Consider the following 10,249-nt stretch of genomic DNA (forward strand, 5'->3'; position numbering starts at 1 on the left):
ACCAAAGAAGAGGACAGCAGCCCCAGGGGGACAGCTGGGTTGGGATCAGCAGAGGCTCAGGACAGTGAGCACCCCATGGCAGGGGCAGGAAGCACATTTTATTTCTCTGCAGCAGTTCCAGGGGAGAGGAAGGAATGGCAGCAGCGCCGCCACAGCACAGGGCGGATCTGGGGGGTGTCCGGCGGTGTCCCCTCAGATCTGAGTGCGGAAGCACAGGTCGGTGCCTGACATCTTCTGTGCATAGTCCTGGTCAAAGTGCTCATTCTGGGCCACGGTGAAGTGGTTCTTCCAGTCCCCAGTGGTGCCTGTGCCCAGGAGAGATGGGGCTCAGCAGGGGCATGGGCAGACAGTGCGCCAGGCCCCCCACAGCTGCTCACCTTTGCGCATGAAGGGTGACACCTTGTGATCCATGATGTCAGAGGGCACCTTGGTGTAGTTGGTGGCAGGGTTGTCCCGCATGGCCTCGAAGGACGTGTGTCGGGTGATGGTGTCCAGCGCCGCATCCGACAGCTTCTGCCCCAGGAACTGGGCCACCTTGGCAACCTCCCGGCGGAGGTCCTGTGCAACACAGGCCAACACTCACCCCTCCTGCCACCCCCAGACCGCACACCACCATCCGCCCTGCCCCATCACCTCCTTCAAGTCCTCGTAGAAGAGGTAGAGAATGGGGTGATCCTTCCTGCGCTCCCAGTAGCCCTTGACGTGGTCGTACCAGGAACCATACGCCACTGCATGGAGAGAGCAGCCAGTAGGTGACAGCCCCCTGCTGGGTCCCCTGCATGCACTCATTGGTGCTCTGTCCCACCTCTGCCGGCCATGAACTCCTCCAGGTACTGGGCCCACGTCCCGGGATGTGGGTGGAACTTGTTCATCAAATCAAAGTGGTAGTAGGAGACAGCCACGTCCTTGGCATTGCGTCCCACGTAGATCATCTGCAAAAAGCTTGGTGGCATGTGGGGACTTGCATGTTCCCAACTGGGAAGGGGGCCCTTTCTATGTCTGCTGGATCCCTCCGAGTATGTTCATTCCAGCCTGTTACCTTGCAGCGGTTATCCCAGAAGGATTTGGGCAAGATGTGAGCTGGGATGTGGGTCTTGATGATGCGAGGGGATGGCATGGCCTCCAGCTGCTCTGTGCCTGTAAGGATTTCCCCCAGAAGTGATCCCACTGTGGTGCCCTCCCATACAAAACCAAACCTGTCCCCATCCACCACCCACTGCCGCCCACCACCCTCTGCCACCCCGCTACCTGCTGGTAACTTCCCAGGGGCAGCAAACTCCATCATGGGCACCCGGTTCACAATGTCATCCTGCTTGCACTTCTCCGGGTCACCGCCTTTCAGGACCATGTCCATGATCTCACTGACCCAGGTGGTGCCTGATGGGGAGAGGTCGGGTGACCAGCTGATGCCATTCCCACTGGAAACCCATCTCGGGCACCAGAGGGTTGCCACCTACCAGTGTTGCCTTTTGGCACATCCCTGGTCCCAGCCCAGGCCCCTGCAGCATGGGCTCCCTTCCTGAGCATGGCCCTCCTTTGGTGCCTGGGGATGCTCACCAGATTTGGGGTAGGTGACCACCACGATGTCCTCGGGGCGGCTTTGGAACGTGTCAATCCGTTCCCAGTTGAGGGCAAAGGCATGGACCATAGGGATGCCGTGCACTGTGAGCCAGGGCTGCCGCAGGTAGGTGTCGGAATCAGCCATCCTGCTGGGGACAGGGACATGCAGCAGGGCTGGCTGGTAGGAAGGAGCAACATGGGGACATCTCCTTCCCTGGGGGCCCCAAAATCCCTGCTGAACCCAGCCATCCTGGCCATAGGAAGGAAACCATATCCTGCTTGCTGGCATTGCAGAAGGTGGCACCTGTTTTCTGGGGGGATTTTGGGGCCCAGGTGGCAGTGAAGGGAGAGTGGAAGGGCATGGCAGCTCTGGGCGCCTCAGATCAGACAGGCAGTGGGCAGCTGCCCATACCATGCTGGCAGCGCTCTTCCTGGGTGTGAAAACTCTCAGGGCCATTCCTGGCTGGAGTTGCAGGCTGTTTTCTCTTTGCTTTTTCCTCCCCATCTCCCTGTCGTACGGCAGCACAGGGGGAAGCCTTGAAGCCTTACTGTCAGGGGGCTTGAGTGAGGGTTTGACAGCGACAGGAACCAGGAGCAGAACTCACAGAACTCTCTCCCTACGAAGCCTTGCACCCACGGCCCAGGACAGAAACGCTGGACATGCCAGCGGCAAAACCTCCACGCTGTGTTTTTTGGAGAGAGGCTTGGTGTCTTGCTTCCATCTCCCGGGGGCTTGTGGGGACACGGAGCCGCCGTACCCACCCCCGCAGGCCCCCGGCTTATGAGGCCAGGGCACCCCGAAACGCCCGCGGCCAAACCCCCTCCCCCGGTTACTTGCCTCTTTTCCGGGTTCTCCGGCAGGGAGGAGGCAAAGCTTGGCCCGCCGCTGACGGGGCGGGATTTGTTAATTTCCTTCCCCTGCCTGGAAGATGGAGGGGCCGTGGGCTACCGCAGGGACAGGAGCCTGGAGCGACCTGGTCCCGTTGCTGCGGTGGGAGGAGTGCGGGGAAGGGGCGAGCGGGGATGACGGTCCCCAAATGCCTGTGATGAGCTGTCCGTGCTCAGCGCCCGTCGGGACGCACACGGGCAGCGGCAGTGGAAATCACAGCTTCCCCCTGCGCCCGCTGAAGTAAACACAGGGAGGAAATCCCAGCCCACATCCCGGGACATTGAACATCCCTGTCCTGGTCCAAGAGTCACCTGCGTGAACGTCCCCAGCTCCTCACATCGACATGGGGCTTGCGAGCGGGATGTGGAGTTCAGGCTTTGGTCCTACCCCTACTCCACTCAAATACGGGTCCAAAGTTTGCGGGGTTGCAAAGTACAAGAGCTCCTGGGAAAAGAGTTCAAAGGTGCCTATGGTGGGGAAATGTTCTTCCTTACCTTAGCGGGGAAGGAGTGGGAAGGGCAGGAGAGATGGCAGCTGGGCAGGGCCAGCAGCTCAGCTGTTGGCAACTTTGAGAAAAACGTCCCTGATTTCTCTCTAGGGCTAAGTTCCTGCCAAGATGAGGCCTGCCATGGCAGGTGTTCAGGTGTTTTGCTGTCCACGTGCCAGCAAAATTGGCTCTATGTGCAAACAGGGCAGGCAAAGCCAGGGGCTGGGGAAGCACATCTTCCAGTGGAAGGCATCTCCACTGGAGATGGCATCATGGCATTTAAATGAATGTGTGAAAAGGATTTATTTCTGTGAGGCAGATCCCTTCATAGCACTGCTGCTCTTTAGCAGTTGGATCTGGGCTGCATCTCTTTCAGAGATAGAACAACCCATGAGGCTGTCTCACCAAGAAGCTGCAGTCTTGGAAACTGAAGACCAGCCAGAAATGGGGTGAAAATGGGGAACTTGGGGCTCCAAAGCACACTCTTGCCCCCAGTGCAAGGGTGCACTGGTTTGCTCCAGACATCCCAGAGCAAGGGCAAGGTGCAGCCAGGTTGAAAGGTGTGTTCTTTATCCAGCAAGGACAGTGATGCTGCTGAGCCTGGTCACATACCAGCAGGGAGCTGTTTCCCTTCACCTTTGTTCCACAGACCATGGGCTGCCAAGTTCCAGCTGGGCCAAGGAGAGCCTGACCACCACCCTCTCTGTCAAGAAACTTGCCACAACCCAGAGGCATGAAAGCTCCTGTGCACGCAAGGGCTGCGGCAGCACTGGATTCCCTGCTGCTCTGGGGATTTTCCACTCATCATCGATCTTTGTTCCCTCCAGGCACCTTGGTAGGCTGGGGCAGCCCAAGCTGACAGGGGACAGTGGTGGTTTCTGGGAAGGTGCCCACTCCTGGTGATGCCTGACCACCACTAAAAATCCACTGTGTGCCCATCCTCCCTCCTTATGACCATGAAGGTGTTCCAGACACTGCCGAGAGTTCAGGGGGTTCAAGCCCCCCCCTCATTTTCCCTGCAGGTAATGACTCAGCCTCCATTTATCACAATTTATTGCAGGGGAAAAAGTGAATTAGTGCCAGAATCTCCATCTGCATCCATCCTCCCCACTGGGAGAACAAGGGGAAGCACAGTCCTCCTGGGAAGGGTGATGAGCCCCTCACACTTCCATCTGGAAGTGGAGGTCAGAGCCTGCCATGAGCTCCTGGTAGTGCTGGTCAAAGCGCTCATTCTGGGCCACAGTGAAGTGGTTCTTCCAGTCTCCAGAGACCCCTGGGGGCAAGAAAATAACTTGAGGTAAATCCTCACACACATGACATATTTGTAGCCACAGATGGGGGCTGAAATACAACCCAGGGACATCCCTCCCAAATCCTCCACCACCAGCTGAACCCCCACCTTTCCGGAGGAAGGGGGAGATGCTGTGATCCATCAAGGCGGGGAGCATAGTCTCATAGTTAGCAGCAGGGTTCTTCTTCATCTCCTGGAAGGAGGTGTGGTGCAGGATCCTATCCACTGTTTCCTCTGCCAACTCCTTGCCCAGGAACTGCAAGATCTTATGGACCTCCTGCCGTGGGTCCTGCAGGGTGATTGACATGAGGAGGCTGCCAAAAAAGCTGGGGGGCAACCAGGGCTCCTTCTCCTACATCCCACCCTCACCTTCTTCATGTCCTCATAGAAGAGGTAGAGTATCTTCTTCTCCCGCTTCTTCTCCCACCATCCGCGCACGTGGTCGTACCAGGATCCGTAGGGCACTGTGGGATATGGTCAAGGGATTAGCTGAAAAGAGGGGTAGCAAGGGATGTCCTTCCCACAGGTGGTTCAGCTCACACCTTTGCCAGCCATGAAGTTCTCCAAGAACTCGGCCTTCGTGCCAGGGTCGTGGTGTATCTTGGCCATCTGGTGGAAGTAGTAGTAGGAGATGGCAACATCCTTGGGGTTGCGGGCCATGTAGATAATCTGGAGAGAGCCAAGGATGTGTTTAGGAGCTACAGAGTGGTGCCTCCTGCCCACCAACCCAGATGGGGAGACAGGGAGCACCTGCCATGTTACCTTGCAGTCCTTCTCCCAGAAGGAGGTCGGGAGGAGCTGGACTGGGAGATGGGTCTTTACCAGCCGCGGGGATGGAGTGTTCTCCAGCTGGTCAATACCTGTGGCACAGGGGACTTAGAGGTGTGGGCCCCAGCACCCTCACCCCCATGCTGGTTCTGTTCCCTCTCCACCCAAGCCAGGCAGCTGGGCTGGGGAAGCTCACCACTTGGTTCCCCAGGGGCCTTCAACTCCAGGAAGGGCACGCGGTTGTAAATGGCATCCCGTCGGCATTTCTCCACATCACCATCGTGGTAGATCATGTCCATGATCTCGCTCAGCCATGTTGTGCCTGCCGCACAGAGACAGCATTGCAAAGGCTGGTGTCACCCCATCCCCCCTGCACCCTTCCCCAGGACCACTCACCCGATTTGGGGTAGGTGGAGATGAGCAGGTCGTCTGGACGGGCTTGGAAAGCCTTCACCTGTGGCCAGCCCTCGATGAAGCTCTTGTAGAGGGGGATGCCATGGAGGCTTCCCAGCTCCTGCCTGATTGCTTCTTGCTCCATAGCTGACAGTGGGTCCACACAGCACTGGCTGTCTTCCCTGCTGGCAGCCTCCACAACCTCCGAACTGGGAGGCACCTGTGCCAGGACTGTGCGTAGGGCAGTACTGGATCCTGTGCCAGGACTGTGCCCGGGGCAGTGCCCCATCAGGCAAAGTCCAGCCCAAATCACACGTGGCAGAGGTACTGCCAATGCCACGGGAGCATGCCCCAATCCCTGGTAGGATACTTAGATAACGTGGTTGCTGGCCATGCACTAAGCCCAAACCACCTGTCTGCACTTCTCCTCCAGCTACAGCCCCTTTAATGAGTGCCACGGGGTTGTGGAGGTGCAGAGACAGCTCTGCCACCCAGGGCTCCCGCTGCAGGCAGCCATACCTCTCAGGATTCCATGTGCTCCGGTGTCCAGGAGCCCTGGTACCTCCACGCTCCTGCCACACCCAGGCTGTAAAGGTTAATGAGAGCTGGCTCAGCTACTGAGCACAGCTATGGCTGAGGGTGCTGCAAGCAGGGGTAGTGCCCCTCTCTGCCCTCCTGAGTGCTCCTTTGATGCCTCTTGTAGGAAAGGGATGAATAAGCTGATCTGCTCCATCCTGGATGATCTGATCCAGCAAGCAGGTTGCGCGGTACAGGAGCCCACATGATGGAACAGGTGCTGCTCTTGCTCCAGGAGGAGATCAAGGAAAAGCAGAAGCCAAGTGGTGCTTGGCCCAGGCCAGGTGAGTGGGGTCTCAGGGAAAGGAGGCACCAGTGCAGGCTAGAGCATCTGAACCATTTGCAGAAATAGAGTCTCACTATTCTGACATTCTGTATCCAATGAGGGAGTTGGAAAGTAAGTTGGAAGTAAATGGGTCTGTTACCCTGACAAAAAAATACATGTAACATTTTCACCTGATGATGAGAATAACATTATGACCTTTACTTAAAATTGAAATACAGATGATGGACAGGATCAGCAAACTGCTACCAAAATGGTGCCATATATGGTGACCATGATATCAAAGTTCCAGGAAAAGTCTGGCAGACTTACATGGGATGGAAACATACAGGGCGACCCCCATGACAGAGAATTGGGAAAAGATGATTCTTTATCTCCTTCAACTCCCCCTGAATCTACTAGACCTCAGGGTGGAGAGGAAAATCACACACACATAACTATCCCATTTGATCCAATTCAGATGGCTGATTTGCAAGAGAATTTTGACCATAAACCAGGTGGCATTAAAATCCAGCAACTGGAATCCTATCGGTGCAGACACAATAATGGCCCATACATTCAGATTCCAGTTGATTCTCATCAACAATTAATTGCTAACACCACTGAAACACTCCAGGACGTCTCTTTGGCTCTTGGTTGTATTCAAGCCAGTTGTGGGTGCAGTATGTAACAGCTGCTATCACATGGGAAGGTGAACACGGTGCTCCCTTCCCCTTAAGGGTGGGATGCCACAGTGATCTCCAGTGTCCCCACACCTCCAGCACACAGTGAGATCCCCCAGCACAGCCAGAGACCCACCATGGCTGAAGCCCAGTGCCCAGCACCCCTCCTCAGGTGCTCCAGTTTTACTGGTGCAGTTACAAGGAAAAGCACTTTGGGGTCTGGCCCCGTGACAGCCCCTCTGCATGGCCTGGCAGTGCCCAGCCTGCTCCCAGCACAGTGGAGTAAGCTGCACACCAGCTCCTGGCTCCCTGGATTTCCCAGCACCCAGAAAGTGCTAGGGTAGGATCCCGCTCCCCACTGCACCATGCAGAGCTGGGTAGGTGGGTGCCAGCTCCTGCCACCTCCCAGGGTGTCACACAGATCCCCTGGCCCCAAGCAGCACCATCTAGGGACAAGCACCTTGCTGCGCCAGGCACACAGCTACCTCCTGCCCCACTGCCTGGTTATTTAATCCCCCACACAGAGACCCCAATGCCCCATGGCCAGATGCACACCCCTGCTTGCCCCATGGCAAGGTACCATCCCAAAGCCATGTCTCCCCTGCCAGGGAAACCTGCCTGCCCCACAGTGCCCAGCTGGGGTAACCACAATCCAGGGTCCCTCTTTTAGCATCCATTCACGGCCACGTGCAGCCTCCACTCACTGTCACGTGCACGTGGAGTGGTGCTGGAATGCAATGCAGAAACTTGGCACTGTCCCAGCTCCAGGTGGATTTATGGGGATAGCTATTAGCTCTCCCAAGATAGCGGTGGGAGATAAATAGATTAAAACCCTGCTCTTAGCTGGTTTGTTGCTGTTTATGCCTGAACTGTTCCTCATCCATCCCACTGGGGCTTGGTGACCATCACAGGTCCCTCCCTCGTCTCTCATCCCTTAAAAATATCTGGGGGTGGTAGGCAGGAATGTCATCTGTAGCTCAGCGGGATACTTTGATACCCAGCTCTCGGTCCATTGCCTGGAGGAAACGTTCGTTGAGAAAAAGCATCTGCCCGTGGGGCAGGAGATGGTCCAGGAGGCCATCAGCAGCATCAGGACGGAGCAGGACATCAGTGCCAGGGCCGAGGAGGCGCAGGGAGAGCAGCAGGCGGGGAGCCAGGCGCCGCAGGGTGATCTCAGCCAAGGATAGATTCTCTTGGGGCTCACAAACCAAGGCGAAGGCAAGAGCCAGCACTGATAACCAGACTACTGTCACCCGCTCAGGGAATGGGTCTCCGGGGGGCATCTGGAAAAGACCCCCTGGAGCATCTTGGAGTGACAGCGGCTCATCGGGTAGCTGGGGAAGCTGTGGGGAGGACGGGCGCCCCAAGGATGCCTGAAGCAGTTGACACTGGGAGGCCACTTGCCTGGAAGAGAAAAGGGGACCCTCGTGTTAAGGACCCCCACCTCATCCAGGAACAGTGACAAGGGTGGATCGCAGGAATGGGGGGGGGGGGGGGGGGGGGAGGGGGGGGGACATGGTCGTGGGGTTCTCGTTGAGCCCTGTCCCCCGAAAGGCGGGCTGCCACAGGCTCTCCTCATCCTCAGGAATGGAAGGTGTCCCACAGTCAAGGCGTGTCCAAGCCTGGGGTCAGGGACAAGAGCCCTCCCATCAAACAAAGGGTGTATCAGGGAAGCGGAGATCCCAGGGAGAGGGAGGAGGTGTCCCAAGTCCGGAGGGTTCAGGAGACGGAGGGCACACGGTGCCGGGTGTCCCACCGAGCCCAGCACGCGCGGGGGGGGTTCCCGCGGAGGCGGCTGTCCCGCGTGTACCTGGCCACGGCCAGCAGCTGCTCCTTGCGGCCGAGGCGCTGCCGGGGGCCCCCGGGGCCGGTGCCGGGGGGGGTCCCGAAGGTGCGCGCGTACAGCACGCGGCAGGGGGCGTGGCCGGCGGGCCCGCCCGGAGCCAGCAGCACGAACGCCCGGACCATGGCGGCGACGCGGGCCCGGCCACCGCCCCGGAAGCGGCGGCGCTGTGCCGGAAAGAGCGGCACTCGCGGGGGGCGGTGAGGGGCGGGGCGCCCGGGCGCTCAGGCAGAGGGTCGCGATTGGCCAAGGCTCGGGGGCAGCGAGAGCTGATTGGAGGGAAAAGGCCGGTGGGCGGGGAAAGGGAGCGGGGCTCGGCCGAGGTGGAGGCGGTGTCCCCCCGTGAGGGAGCCCTGGCGTCCCCTGCGGAGCCATCCCTGCTCCCTGTTCTTCTCCCCGAGCTGTCTCCGTGGCGACGGCCACGGAATGCAGCACGGGGTGTGTGGCTCAAAGTGGCAGCACAGCACAGTTTTGGGATCTAAATGCGGGAGGGAGTGTGTGTCCCTGGTCATGGTGTGGACACTGCTGGGAGAGGAGACATGGGGGTAAATGTAGCTGAGGTGGCTCAGGGAGACATGGCCAGGGCTAGCATGGAAAGGTGCTTGTCTTGAGTGGGCATACGGAGGAGTGTGTGGCTGGCACAGGGGACATGGAGGCACCTTTGGCCGGAGAGGGACATGTCTGGGTGGTGACATGAGACTCTTCCATGAGACATCTCCAGCCATGGAAAACTTGTTTTCTGCCTCAAGTGACTTCAGTGGCAAAGCTGGGTTTTGACAAATTGTTTATGGCTGTGGCTGGTTATGCGTGGGTTGAAGGTGGGGGTGGGACTGTGGGAGGGTCTTTCTGCTGTGTTTTGGGCATGTTTGGGAATGTGATATCCCAGCTATGGTGTCCGTATTCAAACTACAGTGTCCACATTCCAGCTACGGTATCCATCCCAGGCATGGTGTCTGAAAGGAAGAAGATGAATGTGTCTTTACAAACAGACCTGAATCTCCTTGCAGATAGGGCTGGGAATTTACAGATAGAGAAGTAACAGAAGAAACTGTTAGTTCTGGAAAATGTCACTAATCAACACGGTCTGTTGCTTAGCCGAGGCCGCGTTAAATTCCTGAACCTAGAGAAAAAGAACAAAGACTTAATAGAATTATGAATACCTTTATTTCTCTTCTTTCTTAAATGTAACAAAAGGGGATGCGTACCAGTGGGGGGTGTAGAGTAGGCGATTTGGGAAGTCTGTACCTTCCAAGTACCTCAGCCAACGGGGAAGAGGAAGAGGGTGATGAGGCAAGGAACTTAGGATAAAAAGCGGGCTGAGTCCCCCAACAATCTGAGAGACCCGATGGGAAATTCCCATGGCCTCTCCCTTTATTCGAATAAAGTCACACGACTCCTCTGTCTCCTTTTTGGACACAAACCTCTGGCATGGTGGGTTCATGTTCCCAACAGTGTCCCTCCCGGGGCCGTCTCCCAGGAGTGGAGGGCCAGCCTTAT

General features: G+C 57.5%; 3 protein-coding genes across 6 annotated transcripts; all 3 read right to left on the reverse strand.

The window, feature by feature from the left end:
* Nucleotides 1-61: 61 nt before the first annotated feature.
* Nucleotides 62-2,896, reverse strand: LOC119700666 (sulfotransferase family cytosolic 1B member 1-like). Of its 4 annotated transcripts, XM_038136132.1 has the most exons (9): nucleotides 2,761-2,896; nucleotides 2,399-2,482; nucleotides 1,558-1,706; nucleotides 1,249-1,377; nucleotides 1,040-1,137; nucleotides 806-932; nucleotides 634-728; nucleotides 378-558; nucleotides 62-305 (listed from the first exon to the last, which is right to left on the reverse strand). In XM_038136132.1, the coding sequence occupies exons 3-9, from the start codon at nucleotides 1,703-1,705 to the stop codon at nucleotides 193-195; spliced, it is 891 nt and encodes a 296-aa protein (XP_037992060.1). In that variant the 5' UTR covers nucleotide 1,706; nucleotides 2,399-2,482; nucleotides 2,761-2,896; the 3' UTR covers nucleotides 62-192. The 4 variants fall into 4 exon arrangements, with proteins under 4 accessions (XP_037992060.1, XP_037992061.1, XP_037992059.1 ...); XM_038136133.1 differs by lacking the exon at nucleotides 2,399-2,482 and having other exon boundaries at nucleotides 2,761-2,892; XM_038136131.1 differs by having other exon boundaries at nucleotides 2,399-2,850.
* Nucleotides 2,897-3,972: 1,076 nt separating this feature from the next.
* On the reverse strand, nucleotides 3,973-6,262 carry LOC119700667 (sulfotransferase 1 family member D1-like). The gene is made up of 8 exons (XM_038136136.1): nucleotides 5,644-6,262; nucleotides 5,392-5,608; nucleotides 5,192-5,317; nucleotides 4,990-5,087; nucleotides 4,770-4,896; nucleotides 4,597-4,691; nucleotides 4,336-4,516; nucleotides 3,973-4,209 (listed from the first exon to the last, which is right to left on the reverse strand). The coding sequence occupies exons 2-8, from the start codon at nucleotides 5,531-5,533 to the stop codon at nucleotides 4,097-4,099; spliced, it is 882 nt and encodes a 293-aa protein (XP_037992064.1). The 5' UTR covers nucleotides 5,534-5,608; nucleotides 5,644-6,262; the 3' UTR covers nucleotides 3,973-4,096.
* A 162-nt stretch (nucleotides 6,263-6,424) lies between these two features.
* On the reverse strand, nucleotides 6,425-8,930 carry AP5S1 (adaptor related protein complex 5 subunit sigma 1). Its single transcript, XM_038136137.1, has 2 exons — nucleotides 8,720-8,930; nucleotides 6,425-8,313 (listed from the first exon to the last, which is right to left on the reverse strand). Exons 1-2 carry the CDS (start codon nucleotides 8,875-8,877, stop codon nucleotides 7,887-7,889), a joined length of 585 nt encoding a protein of 194 aa, XP_037992065.1. The 5' UTR covers nucleotides 8,878-8,930; the 3' UTR covers nucleotides 6,425-7,886.
* Between the last annotated feature and the right edge of the window lie 1,319 nt (nucleotides 8,931-10,249).

The sequence above is a fragment of the Motacilla alba genome, chromosome 4 (genome assembly GCF_015832195.1).
Source record: "Motacilla alba alba isolate MOTALB_02 chromosome 4, Motacilla_alba_V1.0_pri, whole genome shotgun sequence".
NCBI classification, from domain to species: Eukaryota; Metazoa; Chordata; class Aves; order Passeriformes; family Motacillidae; genus Motacilla; species Motacilla alba.

What these genes read in the sequence shown, in the direction of transcription:
- LOC119700666 (XM_038136132.1), bottom strand. Translation starts at nt 1,705, where the DNA reads ATGGCTGATTCCGACACCTACCTGCGGCAGCCCTGGCTCACAGTGCAC. An exon ending in GGTCACCTACCCCAAATCTG is followed by an intron (nt 1,378 to 1,557) that starts GTGAGCATCCCC and finishes TCTCCCCATCAG; the next exon opens with GCACCACCTGGGTCAGTGAG. An exon ending in TCTACGAGGACTTGAAGGAG is followed by an intron (nt 559 to 633) that starts GTGATGGGGCAG and finishes TGTGTTGCACAG; the next exon opens with GACCTCCGCCGGGAGGTTGC.
- LOC119700667 (XM_038136136.1), bottom strand. Translation starts at nt 5,533, where the DNA reads ATGGAGCAAGAAGCAATCAGGCAGGAGCTGGGAAGCCTCCATGGCATC. An exon ending in CTCCACCTACCCCAAATCGG is followed by an intron (nt 5,318 to 5,391) that starts GTGAGTGGTCCT and finishes TCTGTGCGGCAG; the next exon opens with GCACAACATGGCTGAGCGAG. An exon ending in CTCCCCCTTCCTCCGGAAAG is followed by an intron (nt 4,210 to 4,335) that starts GTGGGGGTTCAG and finishes TCTTGCCCCCAG; the next exon opens with GGGTCTCTGGAGACTGGAAG.
- AP5S1 (XM_038136137.1), bottom strand. Translation starts at nt 8,877, where the DNA reads ATGGTCCGGGCGTTCGTGCTGCTGGCTCCGGGCGGGCCCGCCGGCCAC. An exon ending in CAGCTGCTGGCCGTGGCCAG is followed by an intron (nt 8,314 to 8,719) that starts GTACACGCGGGA and finishes TTTCTCTTCCAG; the next exon opens with GCAAGTGGCCTCCCAGTGTC.